Here is a 14,203-nt window from a genome sequence, read left to right on the forward strand (position 1 = left end):
TTCCGAGATGCGTTTGGATAATGATCGCTTTGTGCGGCCTATGTAGCATGCCCCACATGACCAAGTAAATTTATATATACACATTGAAGTGGCCCAAAGCGGAAGTTTGTCCTTAACACACCCCAGAATGGTAGGTCGGCTAGAGAAAATGATTCGGAGCTTAGCTGCGTGGAATTTTTATTCAATGATTTCGAAATCCGTTTATTTAGGATTTCGGCAGCCGTGTCTCCTTTAAATTCCATATTCATAAATAGAGTTTTCTTCTCTACTGTCGATGCTTTGTCATGAAGTCCAGGTGCCAAATTTCTATCAATGAATCTCGGTGGATAACCATTTTTGATGAGGGTCTGTCGAAGATGAAATAGTTCCCCATCTATTGTATCATTGCAATAAATTCGCTTGATCCTCGAGGATAAAGAATAAATTAAGTTCCTTGTTCTACTTAATGGAACCCAACTGTGGAAGTTCGTGTATTGTCCATTCCAAGTAGGTTTTCTATATATCGATCTCTGTAAAAAACCGTCAGGCAATCTTTTAAACGGATATAAAGAAAACGAAATTCATGGTTTGTCTCTGCTTCTAGGGTAAATTGGATTGATGGGTGACAGTTATTGAAAATATTCAAGATATCATTGAGGTCACTATCTTCTTCGCAAATAATGAAAGTGTCATCCATATATCTCTTATATAAATGAAACCTCTCAATTATTGGTCGAAGTGCCGATTTTTCTAGATTAGCCGTGAATCAATCAGCCAGGCGAAGACCCAATGGAGAGCCCATTGCAACTCCATCTATTTGTCTATAGAAAGCATCATTAAATCTAAATTGCACGTTGAGCGTACATCGCAGAAGTAGTTCTTTAAGGTATTGTTTCGGGATACGCATATCAAGATTATTGTTTTCAATATAGTCACATAAAAAGCAAATGGTTTCTGTGAGGGGAACATTTGTAAAATAGAAGTGACATCTAATGAGAACATTTTCTTACCGGTTACATTGATATTTCTAATTGAGTCGACAAAGTCAAAGGAATCAAAAGAATTGTATTTTTGATATGATTTTTAACAGGTTGTATAATATTAACTAACCATTTAGCGATCAAGTGATAAGGAGAATTGTTCATATCAAGTATAGGACGTAGTGGGACATTATTCTTATGAACTTTTGGGAGTCCATAGAGGTCACAATTGATAATAGCCTCATCTTCTATTTTCTTTAAAATTTTAATTAGCATCTGTTCAGTTTTTCAGTTGTGTCTTTTGAATGGTCTCAATAGAGAATTTAACAGGATCAGATAATATCGAAGGTATTTTGGTAACATAGTCAAGACGATCCATAAGGACAATTCCTGCACCCTTGTCTGGGCGACATAACACTAAGTCCTGATTTCTCCGAAGATCAGATAATTGAGATTTATGCTCTTTTGTAAGTAATCGGCTAATTGTAGGTGTTTTGTTTACATATTGATTACAACAATCCACAAGAGTTGTTTTGAAATGCTCAAAATCTTTATTAGATACTGGAATAAGGTCATTTGTCTGTCGAATGAGGCTTTCAAACTGGATTTTAGCGTTGAATTCAATAATGTTAGTAGACGTACTACAAAATTTAGGACCAAGGGATAATGATTGTAGCTGAATAGTCGATAGTGTTATACTTGAGTAATTGAAAACATATTTCTCTGGAGATTCGGGAAAAGAAGCTTGCGTCTCGGTCTGTTTTAAACTTTTCATTTATTTCAAGATCACATCTTCAGTACGATTTTTGCAAACAATATCAATGTAATCTTTGAATTTCAAACGTTGATCTTCTGACAGATCAAATAATGTATGTGAACGTAATGAGATATTTCGTTCCAATTCTGGTATTCTAGACTTAATTTCATCGACATAATTGAGAGTAAGACGTTTCAAAGAGCGATGATTTGGGTGAATATGGTTACGGCGTAATGATTTGAAAAATGGTTTCGGATATTCGCGTTTGACTATACAGCTTCTCAGGAAATTGATTCTAGTATTCGCTATGGCAAGCTTGACAGAATAACTAAGAAGCCCACTCAGTTCCTTCACTGTCACAGGATCCTTGCAACTCGTCAGATAATTAAAATAACCCATAGTGCCGTAACCATATTCACCCAAATCATCGCTCTTTGAAACGTCTTACTCTCAATTATGTCGATGAAATTAAGTCTAGAATACCAGAATTGGAACGAAATATCTCATTACGTTCACATACATTATTTGATCTGTCAGAAGATCAACGTTTGAAATTCAAAGATTACATTGATATTGTTTGCAAAAATCGTACTGAAGATGTGATCTTGAAATAAATGAAAAGTTTAAAACAGACCGAGACGCAAGCTTCTTTTCCCGAATCTCCAGAGAAATATGTTTTCAATTACTCAAGTATAACACTATCGACTATTCAGCTACAATCATTATCCCTTGGTCCTAAATTTTGTAGTACGTCTACTAACATTATTGAATTCAACGCTAAAATCCAGTTTGAAAGCCTCATTCGACAGACAAATGACCTTATTCCAGTATCTAATAAAGATTTTGAGCATTTCAAAACAACTCTTGTGGATTGTTGTAATCAATATGTAAACAAAACACCTACAATTAGCCGATTACTTACAAAAGAGCATAAATCTCAATTATCTGATCTTCGGAGAAATCAGGACTTAGTGTTATGTCGCCCAGACAAGGGTGCAGGAATTGTCCTTATGGATCGTCTTGACTATGTTACCAAAATACCTTCGATATTATCTGATCCTGTTAAATTCTCTATTGAGACCATTCAAAAAGACACAACTGAAAAACTGAACAGATGCTAATTAAAATTTTAAAGAAAATAGAAGATGAGGCTATTATCAATTGTGACCTCTATGGACTCCCAAAAGTTCATAAGAATAATGTCCCACTACGTCCTATACTTGATATGAACAATTCTCCTTATCACTTGATCGCTAAATGGTTAGTTAATATTATACAACCTGTTAAAAATCATATCAAAAAATACAATTCTTTTGATTCCTTTGACTTTGTCGACTCAATTAGAAATATCAATGTAACCGGTAAGAAAATGTTCTCATTAGATGTCACTTCTATTTTTACAAATGTTCCCCTCACAGAAACCATTTGCTTTTTATGTGACTATATTGAAAACAATAATCTTGATATGCGTATCCCGAAACAATACCTTAAAGAACTACTTCTGCGATGTACGCTCAACGTGCAATTTAGATTTAATGATGCTTTCTATAGACAAATAGATGGAGTTGCAATGGGCTCTCCATTGGGTCTTCGCCTGGCTGATTGATTCACGGCTAATCTAGAAAAATCGGCACTTCGACCAATAATTGAGAGGTTTCATTTATATAAGAGATATATGGATGACACTTTCATTATTTGCGAAGAAGATAGTGACCTCAATGATATCTTGAATATTTTCAATAACTGTCACCCATCAATCCAATTTACCCTAGAAGCAGAGACAAACCATGAATTTCGTTTTCTTTATATCCGTTTAAAAGATTGCCTGACGGTTTTTTACAGAGATCGATATATAGAAAACCTACTTGGAATGGACAATACACGAACTTCCACAGTTGGGTTCCATTAAGTAGAACAAGGAACTTAATTTATTCTTTATCCTCGAGGATCAAGCGAATTTATTGCAATGATACAATAGATGGGGAACTATTTCATCTTCGACAGACCCTCATCAAAAATGGTTATCCACCGAGATTCATTGATAGAAATTTGGCACCTGGACTTCATGACAAAGCATCGACAGTAGAGAAGAAAACTCTATTTATGAATATGGAATTTAAAGGAGACACGGCTGCCGAAATCCTAAATAAACGGATTTCGAAATCATTGAATAAAAATTCCACGCAGCTAAGCTCCGAATCATTTTCTCTAGCCGACCTACCATTCTGGGGTGTGTTAAGGACAAACTTCCGCTTTGGGCCACTTCAATGTGTATATATAAATTTACTTGGTCATGTGGGGCATGCTACATAGGCCGCACAAAACGATCATTATCCAAACGCATCTCGGAACATTATCCGGCCTGGCTCTTAAAAGGGCAAGGAAAACAATCACGAGTTCGATATAGGAGCACTTAATCAACTGTGGACAAATCGCTCCAAAGGACTCTTCATTTAAGGTAGTCTACAAAGTCAAAGGAACTGGATCGAAGGGGGTTCGAATCAATATTTTATGCACCGCAGAGGCACTGGCAATCCACAAACTCAAGCCTGAACTTTGCGTGCAGAAACGATTTGTCCAACCTCTCATCCTTCCTTGGCCCTAATCCCCTTAATGGGTATGTTTCTGTGTGTTTTGTTGTTGTTGTTTTTCTGCACTTTTATTTAATTGTTGTCAGTAAGTTTTTTAAAATAGTATTTTGCACTTTAAACTCTAATGATTTGTTATTAATAGAGTAAATTTTAGAAAGTTGTAATGGGATTTCTTTGTAAATGGAACAAGGCATTGACAATTTGCGATCGCTCACTGCAAAAGGAGCTTCTTGCTATGTATTTAAGAGCGGAAACTGACTTATGAAGTTAAAAGCGTGACTTTCGGGTTCATGAAACAGTTGCATGAGACCGGGCCCATATTTTCTAAACCTTACCCGTGATACGAGAAACTGTTAGTGAAAAGTAAGGTATGTGTACTTTTTTTATTAGCTCTTTCACACAAACCAATATCAGATCATAATTTCCCGCAAGAGATTTAAAAATACTGATAATGGGTCGTTTGAACTTGTTAAAGTGTTCTTCAACAATTTATAACTCTTGACTTACTGCATTTCAATCCACCTACTTTTGTTAAAATAGTCCTATAATATCTTTAGTTGCAGTCAAGTAATTACGACCCAACAGCGAGTGTATGATCTTCTACTTGATCATTGACTTTGCATCATTTATATTCCTAGAATCAGATACCCATCGTAGTTTCTCACAAAACAAATAGGAATTACCAATCTAATTTTTTATACAATTGATTGTTACTTGTATTTTTTTAAAGTTAAATTACTTTTCAAATGTTCTTGACTTATAGTGACGTTACCTATTTATTCCTTTAATACACACAATTCTGACACAACTAAGTTCATAGTTTTTGGTTGAGATCATGAATCAATCGATGTTAGACCACCGTTGGAAACCTGGAAACACTGGACGGCCGTTTCGTCCTAGTATGGGACTCCTCAGCAGTGCGCATCCACGATCCCGCACCCCGCGGGATTCGAACCCAGGTCTAACATCAATTGATTCATGATCTCAACCAAAACTTAACAATCTCCACAACCCCCATACTGATAAGTTCATAGTATCGGAAAGACTGTTATATTTGACCACCTTTCAACCTACAGAAAATTTAATCGCTCTTTGTTCACTAACTTGTCCTAAAAGAAAATATAGTAGAAAACCACATGCATTATTTATTGTTTAAATCTACAACATCGTTGTTTGATCTGAAGTATACGAGACAACTTTAGTTCCTTTTTTCCGGAAGCCCCAGGATTCTATTGTTCGTGTTTGAAACAAATATCACAGAACTTCTACAATCAGAAAAAAACATCAAATAATAATTTGCAACTATATACACTTTATGGTTAATAGTTAATGTTCTTTCCTTTAGTAATATGATGTTCATGTATGACTGGTTTCTGGTTAAATTTGCCCTTAATTAATATGAAACTTTCATCTAATCATTTATCTGTTTGTACATTTATAGGCTGGACATGGAACAGAGGCAAGTAAACGTCGTGGTTTAGTTGCTGGTCTAGATGGTGAAGACTTGACTATTCGTGTTCCTGCTGGAATAACTGTATTATTTGGAGGTCAAGGGACATCATCATCTAATGGATCAGAACAACGAATACTTGGAAATTTGGATCAAGTCGGTCAAAAATTACTTGTAGCACAAGGTGGTATAGGTGGATTTCATCAAAATGGGTATATTGGCTCACCGGGTCAAGCTCACAGTATCGTCTTAGACTTAAAGGTGATAATTTGTTATCTTTTGATAAAAATCAATCCAACCACTCATTAAATATTATCTCAACCTTCAATAATCAACATAAACTCAATTGTGTTCAGAATCATAGATTAAATTGTCAGCGATAACTGACATCCAATTATTCTTACTGAACAACATCTTTTTGTTATGAAACCAGGGGAGAATACACAGTTGGTACTCATTCAATTCATAGTCGATTTTGGGTTTAAAAATAAAATTAAGCCAACTGTTTACTTCTGTTAAGTGATTCTGTTATATTGTAAAGCTAAATATTTATCTTGCATAGGTTTAAGTTAGTTTTTGTCGACTCAACAAAGGTTATTTATGTTTTGACTAATCTAGAACCATAAATTTAAGGTAGGTTTAGTTTTTTAAAAAGTCGAATATTATGTTCAGCTACTCATTAATAAGTTGTTTATTTATTTAAACACATAAACATTTGTACAAGGAGGCACCAAATAGATATGCGCCACATAAATCATTCGATTTGTGTGAGGGCTGGGATACTGTCCGGGTGCTCAAACCGAAGCAGGTGGTTTTGTTAGGGGGCCACACGCGGAGCCTTCGGCTTAAAGGTTCAATCCATGATGCAGTGCAGCAACGTTAGGAGATGCATTCGCATGGCAGTCGGTGACCAACAATTGGTTCATACACCATTTGTTCCTTCAAGATGCTGGAGCCCATGTACACCATTGGTTTGCAATCAGGGTTTTACAACTTCCCTAGGTGAACTCTCTATTATAAGTTAGTTATCTTACTTCAACATTATATTATCACATTTAATAATTGATTCCTCTTTCAATATAGCTTATGGCTGATTACAGTTTGATTGGATTTCCTAACGCTGGTAAATCTAGTTTATTAAAAGCTTTATCTGGTGCACCTGCAAAAATTGCCAGTTATCCTTTCACTACAATCAAACCACAAGTTGCCAAATGCATATACTCAGATCATCGTAAGATAAGTATAGCAGATTTACCAGGTAAATATCCGTACAAATTAAGTTCAAATTGTTACTGTATTCATTAATTTTCAGTCCAGTATAAGTTCTGACATGCAAACCTGTCGACTTACACAATATTTTATGTGTTCAAATGTTCAAATCATCATTGCTGATGTATTTAAATATAAAGCAAAAAGTAAATTTACTGAAGAAATCCTTTTTGACTTTACTTTCATATAGTCTCTAAACAGATTGTATGTTTACATACAATACATAAAATGTGTCTAGCAGTGAAATTCAAGACGCGTGTTTCATCCTACTTGAGATTCGTCAGCTGAATATACCTGCATCTCAGAGTTGATATTCACTTCGGGACTCAAACTCACTAGTGTTGGATTCAAACACCATCACGTTATCCACTTAGCTACTGAATCCAGATAGTCACTCAAATTTCAATCTATATGTTAACATCACGATAGTCCAAACTATTGAAAACTAGAGTGAAGTTTATACACGCTGCAAAAGTAAAGTGGCTATCTGGTTAACACGCTAACATTTGAAGCGAACGCTAGTGGGTTTGAGTGTTGAGGTGAATTTCAACTCTTAGAAGAGTCTGGTACATCCAGCTGATGAGTCCCATACAGAATGAATTGCGCGTCTTAAATTCCACTAATAACCAGATTTCATGTATTCCATATAAACTTGTATCATAATAACTACATTGATGCACATATACGAACCAAGACCGATCAAATTTCAGTTAGTATATGAACAGTGTGATAATTTAAACCACTAAAATTTGAATTAAGACTGTGTTTATTAAAGTATTAAGCATGTGAGTTTTAGTCAAGAATTGACGAAACAGTTCTATGGGGTTAATTATAGGATAGGGGTTAAAATTTCTAACACTTGAGATATATTCATTAAGATAAACACTGTGTTCATGACCGAAAAGTTGGAGTAAAGGCCATGTAATATGAACGAAAGTAGGAGTTTTTAAAAAGTTATTTATATTATTTATTTGAACACATAAACATTTGTAAAAGGATGCGTCACATAAATCATTCGATTTGTGTGAGGGCTGGGATACTGTCCGGGTGCCCAAATCGAAGCAGGTGGTTGTTTAGGGGGCCACACCCGGGGCCGAACATTCGCTTTTTATCCTCTCAATTTCGTAAACAACACCGCTCCTCGAGAAGGCAGTGAGTAGGACTTCCCTGGCAGTGGTTGTATGCACGTGGCCATGTGAGAGCATTTGGGGACATTACGTCTGATAATATGTTCATTGAATAAAAGAAGTAAATCCGACAATAAGATATAGTCAATCTGAAGTTAATATAAGAAACGAGAAAGATCTGATAGACTGTTCTGTTAACACAGATCAGGGTTTAAATTTTGGTTGGCTAAATGTTCTATAGTGTAAAGTAGGTTAAGATGTGAACTTTTTACAATCTTTGACCGGACCTTGTAGATAGCGTCAAAGGGTTAATTTAGTAGTGAATATCTTGATTTCACTACATGCAACAGAATTGAAGACGCAATTTATTTCAGCCATATTGGAGTATGCTCTTGGATAAGGTGAAAAAGAGGCCTTGACAAATGATCTACCTATCCAGTTCTATAGAAACTGGTAAACTGGTGTATACACATAGAATTGGTCGGTCATGGCAACTTATCTTTCAACTGAAGCTGTATAACTGGGTGACCACCATATAGCATGCAAAGATCTACTGTATAAGTTTGTCTTTCAAAGAGATTTTTCCGGACAATTTATATATATATATATATATCTCCATCGGCACCCTCTTTGAACTCAAGATTTATGATTATGGTTTTTTGTGGGACTATATGAAATCATAATCTTTATAATATCAATGTATAGTGATAATCCTTATTTATAATTGCTACACATTGTATCATTAGAACAAAGATAATAGTTGACTATATTAGATTTACATTTAATTAGTCATAAATTTATTATAGATTATTAGTTGTAAAATTAAACTTTATAAAGCGAGTTTTATGGAAAAATTTTTGGACTCCTGAACGGGATTTGTTACAGATTCACCTCAGTTGGAGTACCATGGAAAACCGAGGAGCACTAGACATATGTTTCGTCCTATTGTGAGGCTTCTTATCAGCACGAATTCACTGAGGTTGCAAATATGTACAGTTGGTCATTAATGCGGTCATGAAACCTGAATATCCTGTGTCTATTAGTGGATGCGCACTTCATAGGAGTTTCATACTAAAACGAAACATTGCTCTAGTTCACCGTGATTATCAATAGTATGCTAATATAACTTTATTTTTATTCTGACCTAATTGTTTACTGTTTGCTCGGATGTAATTTTTACCCCAAAACATATTTTATTTATTTGAACACGTGAAAATAGGTACAAGGGGCACTAGATACATATTCGCTACACGTCTGAGTTATGGTGGGAGCGAGCATAGTACTTTGTGAATTAATTATCATCTCATCAAATTTGTGTGAGGGCTGGGATACTGATCGCGTGCCCAGACCGAAGCAGATGGTTTTCTTAGGGGGGCTACGCCCGGAGCCTTCGACCTAAAGGTCTGATCCACAAGGCGGTGGAGTATCGTAAGAAGATGCAGTCTCATGGTAGCCGGTGACCAACGACTAGTTCATACACCATTTGTTCCCTCAGGATACTGGAGCCCATGTACACCATTGGTTTGAAATGAGAGTTTTCCAACTGCCCTAGGTGGACTATTCGTTTCCACCAACCCGGTTAAAGTGCTGGACATTCACTTTTCGTCTTCTCAATATCGTAAACAGCAATAATGCCGCGAGATGGCAGTGGTTGTATACACGTGGCCACGTAAGAGTATTTCGAGAGGGAGCGCTGACTCTCCCCACCCTTGGCCGTACCAGGGCATTTGGGTGGCAGATAAAACATAACATCATTAAGAATTTTTATGTGGTAATCTACAACTGGTAAGTCATTGCTTGTGATGAGAATATCTGATCCCTTTAAATTCACATTTCATTATAATTTTTATTGTATTATGTATAATCGGTCTGTTTTTATTAATTTATTCTTTTTTTTACACTATTTGTTCTAGGTCTCGCTGATATTTATGCTCAATATGATGCACAAATAAATCAAAATAACAATGATCAATCTGATTCAAAAGCATCTTTACCGAGTTTAAGACATACGAACTTTTTAAAACATGTTGAACGTAGTTCATGCATACTTCTTGTGTTAGATTCACTTGGATTTTGTAAAGATCAATTTAGTTCTAGACGTAATGCATTAGCTGTTGCTTATTTAGTTTTAAATCAAATGGAACGATGGTCTAATGGTTTACTTCTTGAAAAACCAATGGCTTGTATTTTGAATAAAGTAAGTTTAATTAATTAGACAATTATATTTGTCTTTATATTGTACAGGTTTTATTTTACTGTGTATAGATTGCTGTCTTTAAAATAAAGCTGTTCGACACACATTCTTCCCAATTGAAGCGTCATTATTCATGTACATGTTACCACATGATATACCCATCATTAAAATGACTAGAAGTATTTACGATCGAATGAATGGATTGTGATAAACCACTTTTTGCCACACAACGGTAGTGGCGTCATAGCTGTTGGAAGGAAGTGCAAAGTTTTAAACGTATGCTTATTCGGTTAAATAAACAAATTTTCTAGCGTTTGTTGTGTCAAACAGTTTTATTGAAAATAATAAATACTTGTTTGTCATCACCTTACAGTTATTATTATCATCAACCAAGTGTGTGATCATTACGTGACATTCTTACATCCCTAGATTGATACTACCGGTGCAATGGATGAAGCTTTAGAAACAAAATATTGGCTTGAACGTATGGATTCATCTGAAGCAAAACAACATTCACAACTTCCTCCAAAGTTGTTACCTAGTCTGACACCCAAATTTGAATCGATCGAACTAGTCTCTGCTTTGCGTCACACAAATATTCCAGGTAACTTGTCATCTCATTGATTGATTGGATTATAGGATATTACTATTACTATTTGCAGTAAATTTTTATGTGAAGCAACTAAGTCGTTATTGACATAATGCACTAATTCTTGGTACTTCAAAATCCTTTGTTGTATATAGTCTGTTCGTTCTGTCCTACACCACGGCTGTGAAACGTGGCCATTAAGTGTAGAAGATACTCGTAAGCTACTAGTATTTGACCACAGATGTCTTAGAAATATAGGTCGTATCTTCTGGGATCACTGGGTCAGTAATAGTGAACTTAGACACAGGATATTAGGGAATTATAGTAAATCAGTTGATGGGGTCGTAAATTTTCATCGACTAAGATGGTTGGGCCACGTGTTGCGTATGCCTAAACACCGACTACCACGACGTGCAATGCTAACCGGTGTTCGGGATGGTTGGAAGAAAGTTAGAGGCGGTCAAACCAAAACGTGGCATCAGTGCTTGAAGTCACTAACTTCTAGTCTGAGCCATGTTAGTAGATGTATACTACTTGGTTGGGGTTCTCGTGACCATCATAACCATTGGTTGGAGAATGGGTGGTATGGCTCATAATCGATCACAATGGCGTAGATGTATACACTCTTTGTCTTCCCTTAAACTATTTGATTAAAATTGCTTTATGTCTTATTAGAAAATCATTATTGTCATCAAATTTCGTACACTTAATGTTGGTCAAATGGCTTGTTTTGTTTTTATTCCAACTATCTTCTAAAAGTCACAGCATTGATGTATAACATATAAACTAAATTTTGATTAGCTTATGAATTGTCAGTTTATCATATCATTTGATGGTTATACGTACTTATGATTTGTCGATTGTAAATAATTGACTGTATGATTTGTACATCATTTACTCTCAGTCTATAAATTGTCTCAATACAGTTTGTATTATTGGTATCTTGCATTTGGTGACTCAGTCGAACAACAATTCTGTTTGAAATCCCACTTAAAAATTATTAAGAGGTTCTGGTTAATAAAAAAATGGAATGATCCACAACAACAAAACAAGTTTATTGAAATGATGAAATATGTCGATATCGTCAAACGTTAGTATCTTAAATTCACCGATAACTTGGTAAATGTCTACATATTCTTAGGTAACTGCATACTGAAGTCAATTTCTGTAGTCAGTAGAAGTTTCAACATAAATTCTCTTCTATTATCAAACATGAAGAAAGAGAGATCAATTTTGATATCATTGATGCTAATGACCTGAAATTGTACTTCATCATCAGGAAGCGAATGCAAAAAAATATCGACTGCTCCACGCCAGCTTGTCACAAAGATACTGGATATTAAAAAACCTAGTGAAATGTATATGCAAACTATAAAAAGATAACGACTTATCAAAATCATACCGTGTCACTTAAACAGATTATTAAGTTATATCAGTAGTTCTCCTAGTTCACTTCTTAGTTAAAGTTGACACAAGCATTATTGCGTTACATACCTATGAAGGCTTCGTAAATCAATAGTCGAGTTCGAAGAAAATACTGTTTTGACGAAACGAATATTAGGGAAGCGGTAACTTCTAAAACTAATTCACGGATTACTATTGTTGTACATACTTTTATTACGTGATCATCTCATAACTCGAATATTTCCAGATCTGTTTTACCCGTATTGTAAGCTTTCATAGACTCACTAACTGATGTTATCTGCGTTACTCAGTCAGTCAGTCACTGACTGAGTTTTACCACTACCTATTTATTAATTGTTAATTATCCACCTACTGCTCCATTTTCTATCACCTACAACCTGATTGTGTGTAAAGAATGGTTTTTGGAAAAATGGCTGTCTGCTACCTTGTTATATGACCGGAATGAATCCTGGGATTTGAAGAAGACGCGTTCTGATCTTTTAGGTGTTTACATGATTTGGTGACTGTTCAAGGTTTACCTTTGTCGGTTGAACGTGTCACTGTTCAAAGCTTAAGATGTTGGTGTGTAAATGAAAAAGTATACTTACTGTGGATAATTGTAAGCCGGCATCTTATTGGTAAATATTGTCAAGTGATTAAGAAATGGATAGAATAACTAAATGAGTATAAGAAATATATCATCACAAAAATCCATCCTAATTTATATGTCCGTTCTGTGCGTTCTAAACATCTACAGTACGACAATTTGTGTAAAACATTTGAAGACAGTATGCCAAACTTTACGTGCACATTTTCAACTATCCATCTTGTAAACCTTGTTTCATAAGTCAAAGAAAGTAGAAAACCTGCTTCTAGTTAGAAGCCATGACCAGTAAAGTACAGTCTTGTAGGATGTGAGGCAGTTATCTACCAATGGCATTAGATTAATGTTCGTGGAATCTCACGAGCTCACTGAAGCTCGAGAAATAAACTATTGGATACTAAACTAGTTGATTAAGAGTCAAGCGTTCGCTGAGAGACCTAAAGATCCTCTGTTCACTCCCAGGTACGATTGTGGGCGTGCACTGCTGAAGATTTTCAAACTAGAAAGAAAACGTTATCCATTGCTTCCATGTGTTCAGTGATTGTACAACATAGATTGCTTCACGGTTTTAATAACTTGCTGAGTAAATCGCCAATGTTGTCATTTTTTCTTTTAGAATTGAAAGAGTCATTGCGCAACTGGCTTGATCAAATTGAATTAAGAAAGCGAAAAGACAACACATCTGTACAAATAAAATCACAACAAACGAAAGAAAAAAGATTCTTAAGTGACATCCAACCAACCTACTACTAAGGTCTTTTTTATTCATTTCTTTGGTTTCTTCTGTTTCATATCTGTACTACTTTCGTTACTTGTGTGTGCATGTGATTAACTGTATATAGAAATGAATTTTTGTATTTCAAAGTTTTCTTTGTGATATAAAACAGAGGGATGGTTTTATATTCCCTTATACATATTACATTTACCGTTGTTTGCTTGTCCTATATATACAAAGAAATACTTCGTAAAGCTTTTTGAAATCCCTGCTTCTACTAACTTGAGAAATCATTAGAGTTTTGTTCGATGGATATTAAAAACTAGTTGTTTTCAGAGCATGAAGAGAACTAGGTTAATGAGATTCGTCTGATCTGAGCTCCGTATCTTTCAGTTTTCAGATTCAACGCTAGTAATCCGATCCCGAATGCTAACACCGTTTCATTTCGGGATAGAGTCTAAACCCCGTCCTTAATCGGAAATTTGTTTGCTGCAGTAGGATTCCGAGGTATATAACATTGTGGGTACTCGTTGTTGACGAGTTC

The 14,203-nt window shown here is 35.3% G+C and overlaps 1 protein-coding gene across 1 annotated transcript in view; it reads left to right on the forward strand.

Annotated features, from left to right (window-relative positions):
* The window catches only part of GTPBP10 (GTP-binding protein 10), an 83,342-nt gene that overhangs the window by 2,948 nt on the left and 66,191 nt on the right, over positions 1-14,203 (forward strand). Inside the window, exons 2-6 of the mRNA XM_051217653.1 lie at positions 5,749-6,018; positions 6,841-7,015; positions 10,067-10,350; positions 10,777-10,951; positions 13,561-13,937. Coding sequence (XP_051065067.1) covers positions 5,749-6,018; positions 6,841-7,015; positions 10,067-10,350; positions 10,777-10,951; positions 13,561-13,697 — 1,041 coding nt within the window. The 3' untranslated portion in view covers positions 13,698-13,937. Of the gene's footprint in view, positions 1-5,748; positions 6,019-6,840; positions 7,016-10,066; positions 10,351-10,776; positions 10,952-13,560 lie in introns of the transcript that reaches the window.

This window comes from Schistosoma haematobium, chromosome 5, assembly GCF_000699445.3.
Source record: "Schistosoma haematobium chromosome 5, whole genome shotgun sequence".
NCBI lineage: Eukaryota > Metazoa > Platyhelminthes > Trematoda > Strigeidida > Schistosomatidae > Schistosoma > Schistosoma haematobium.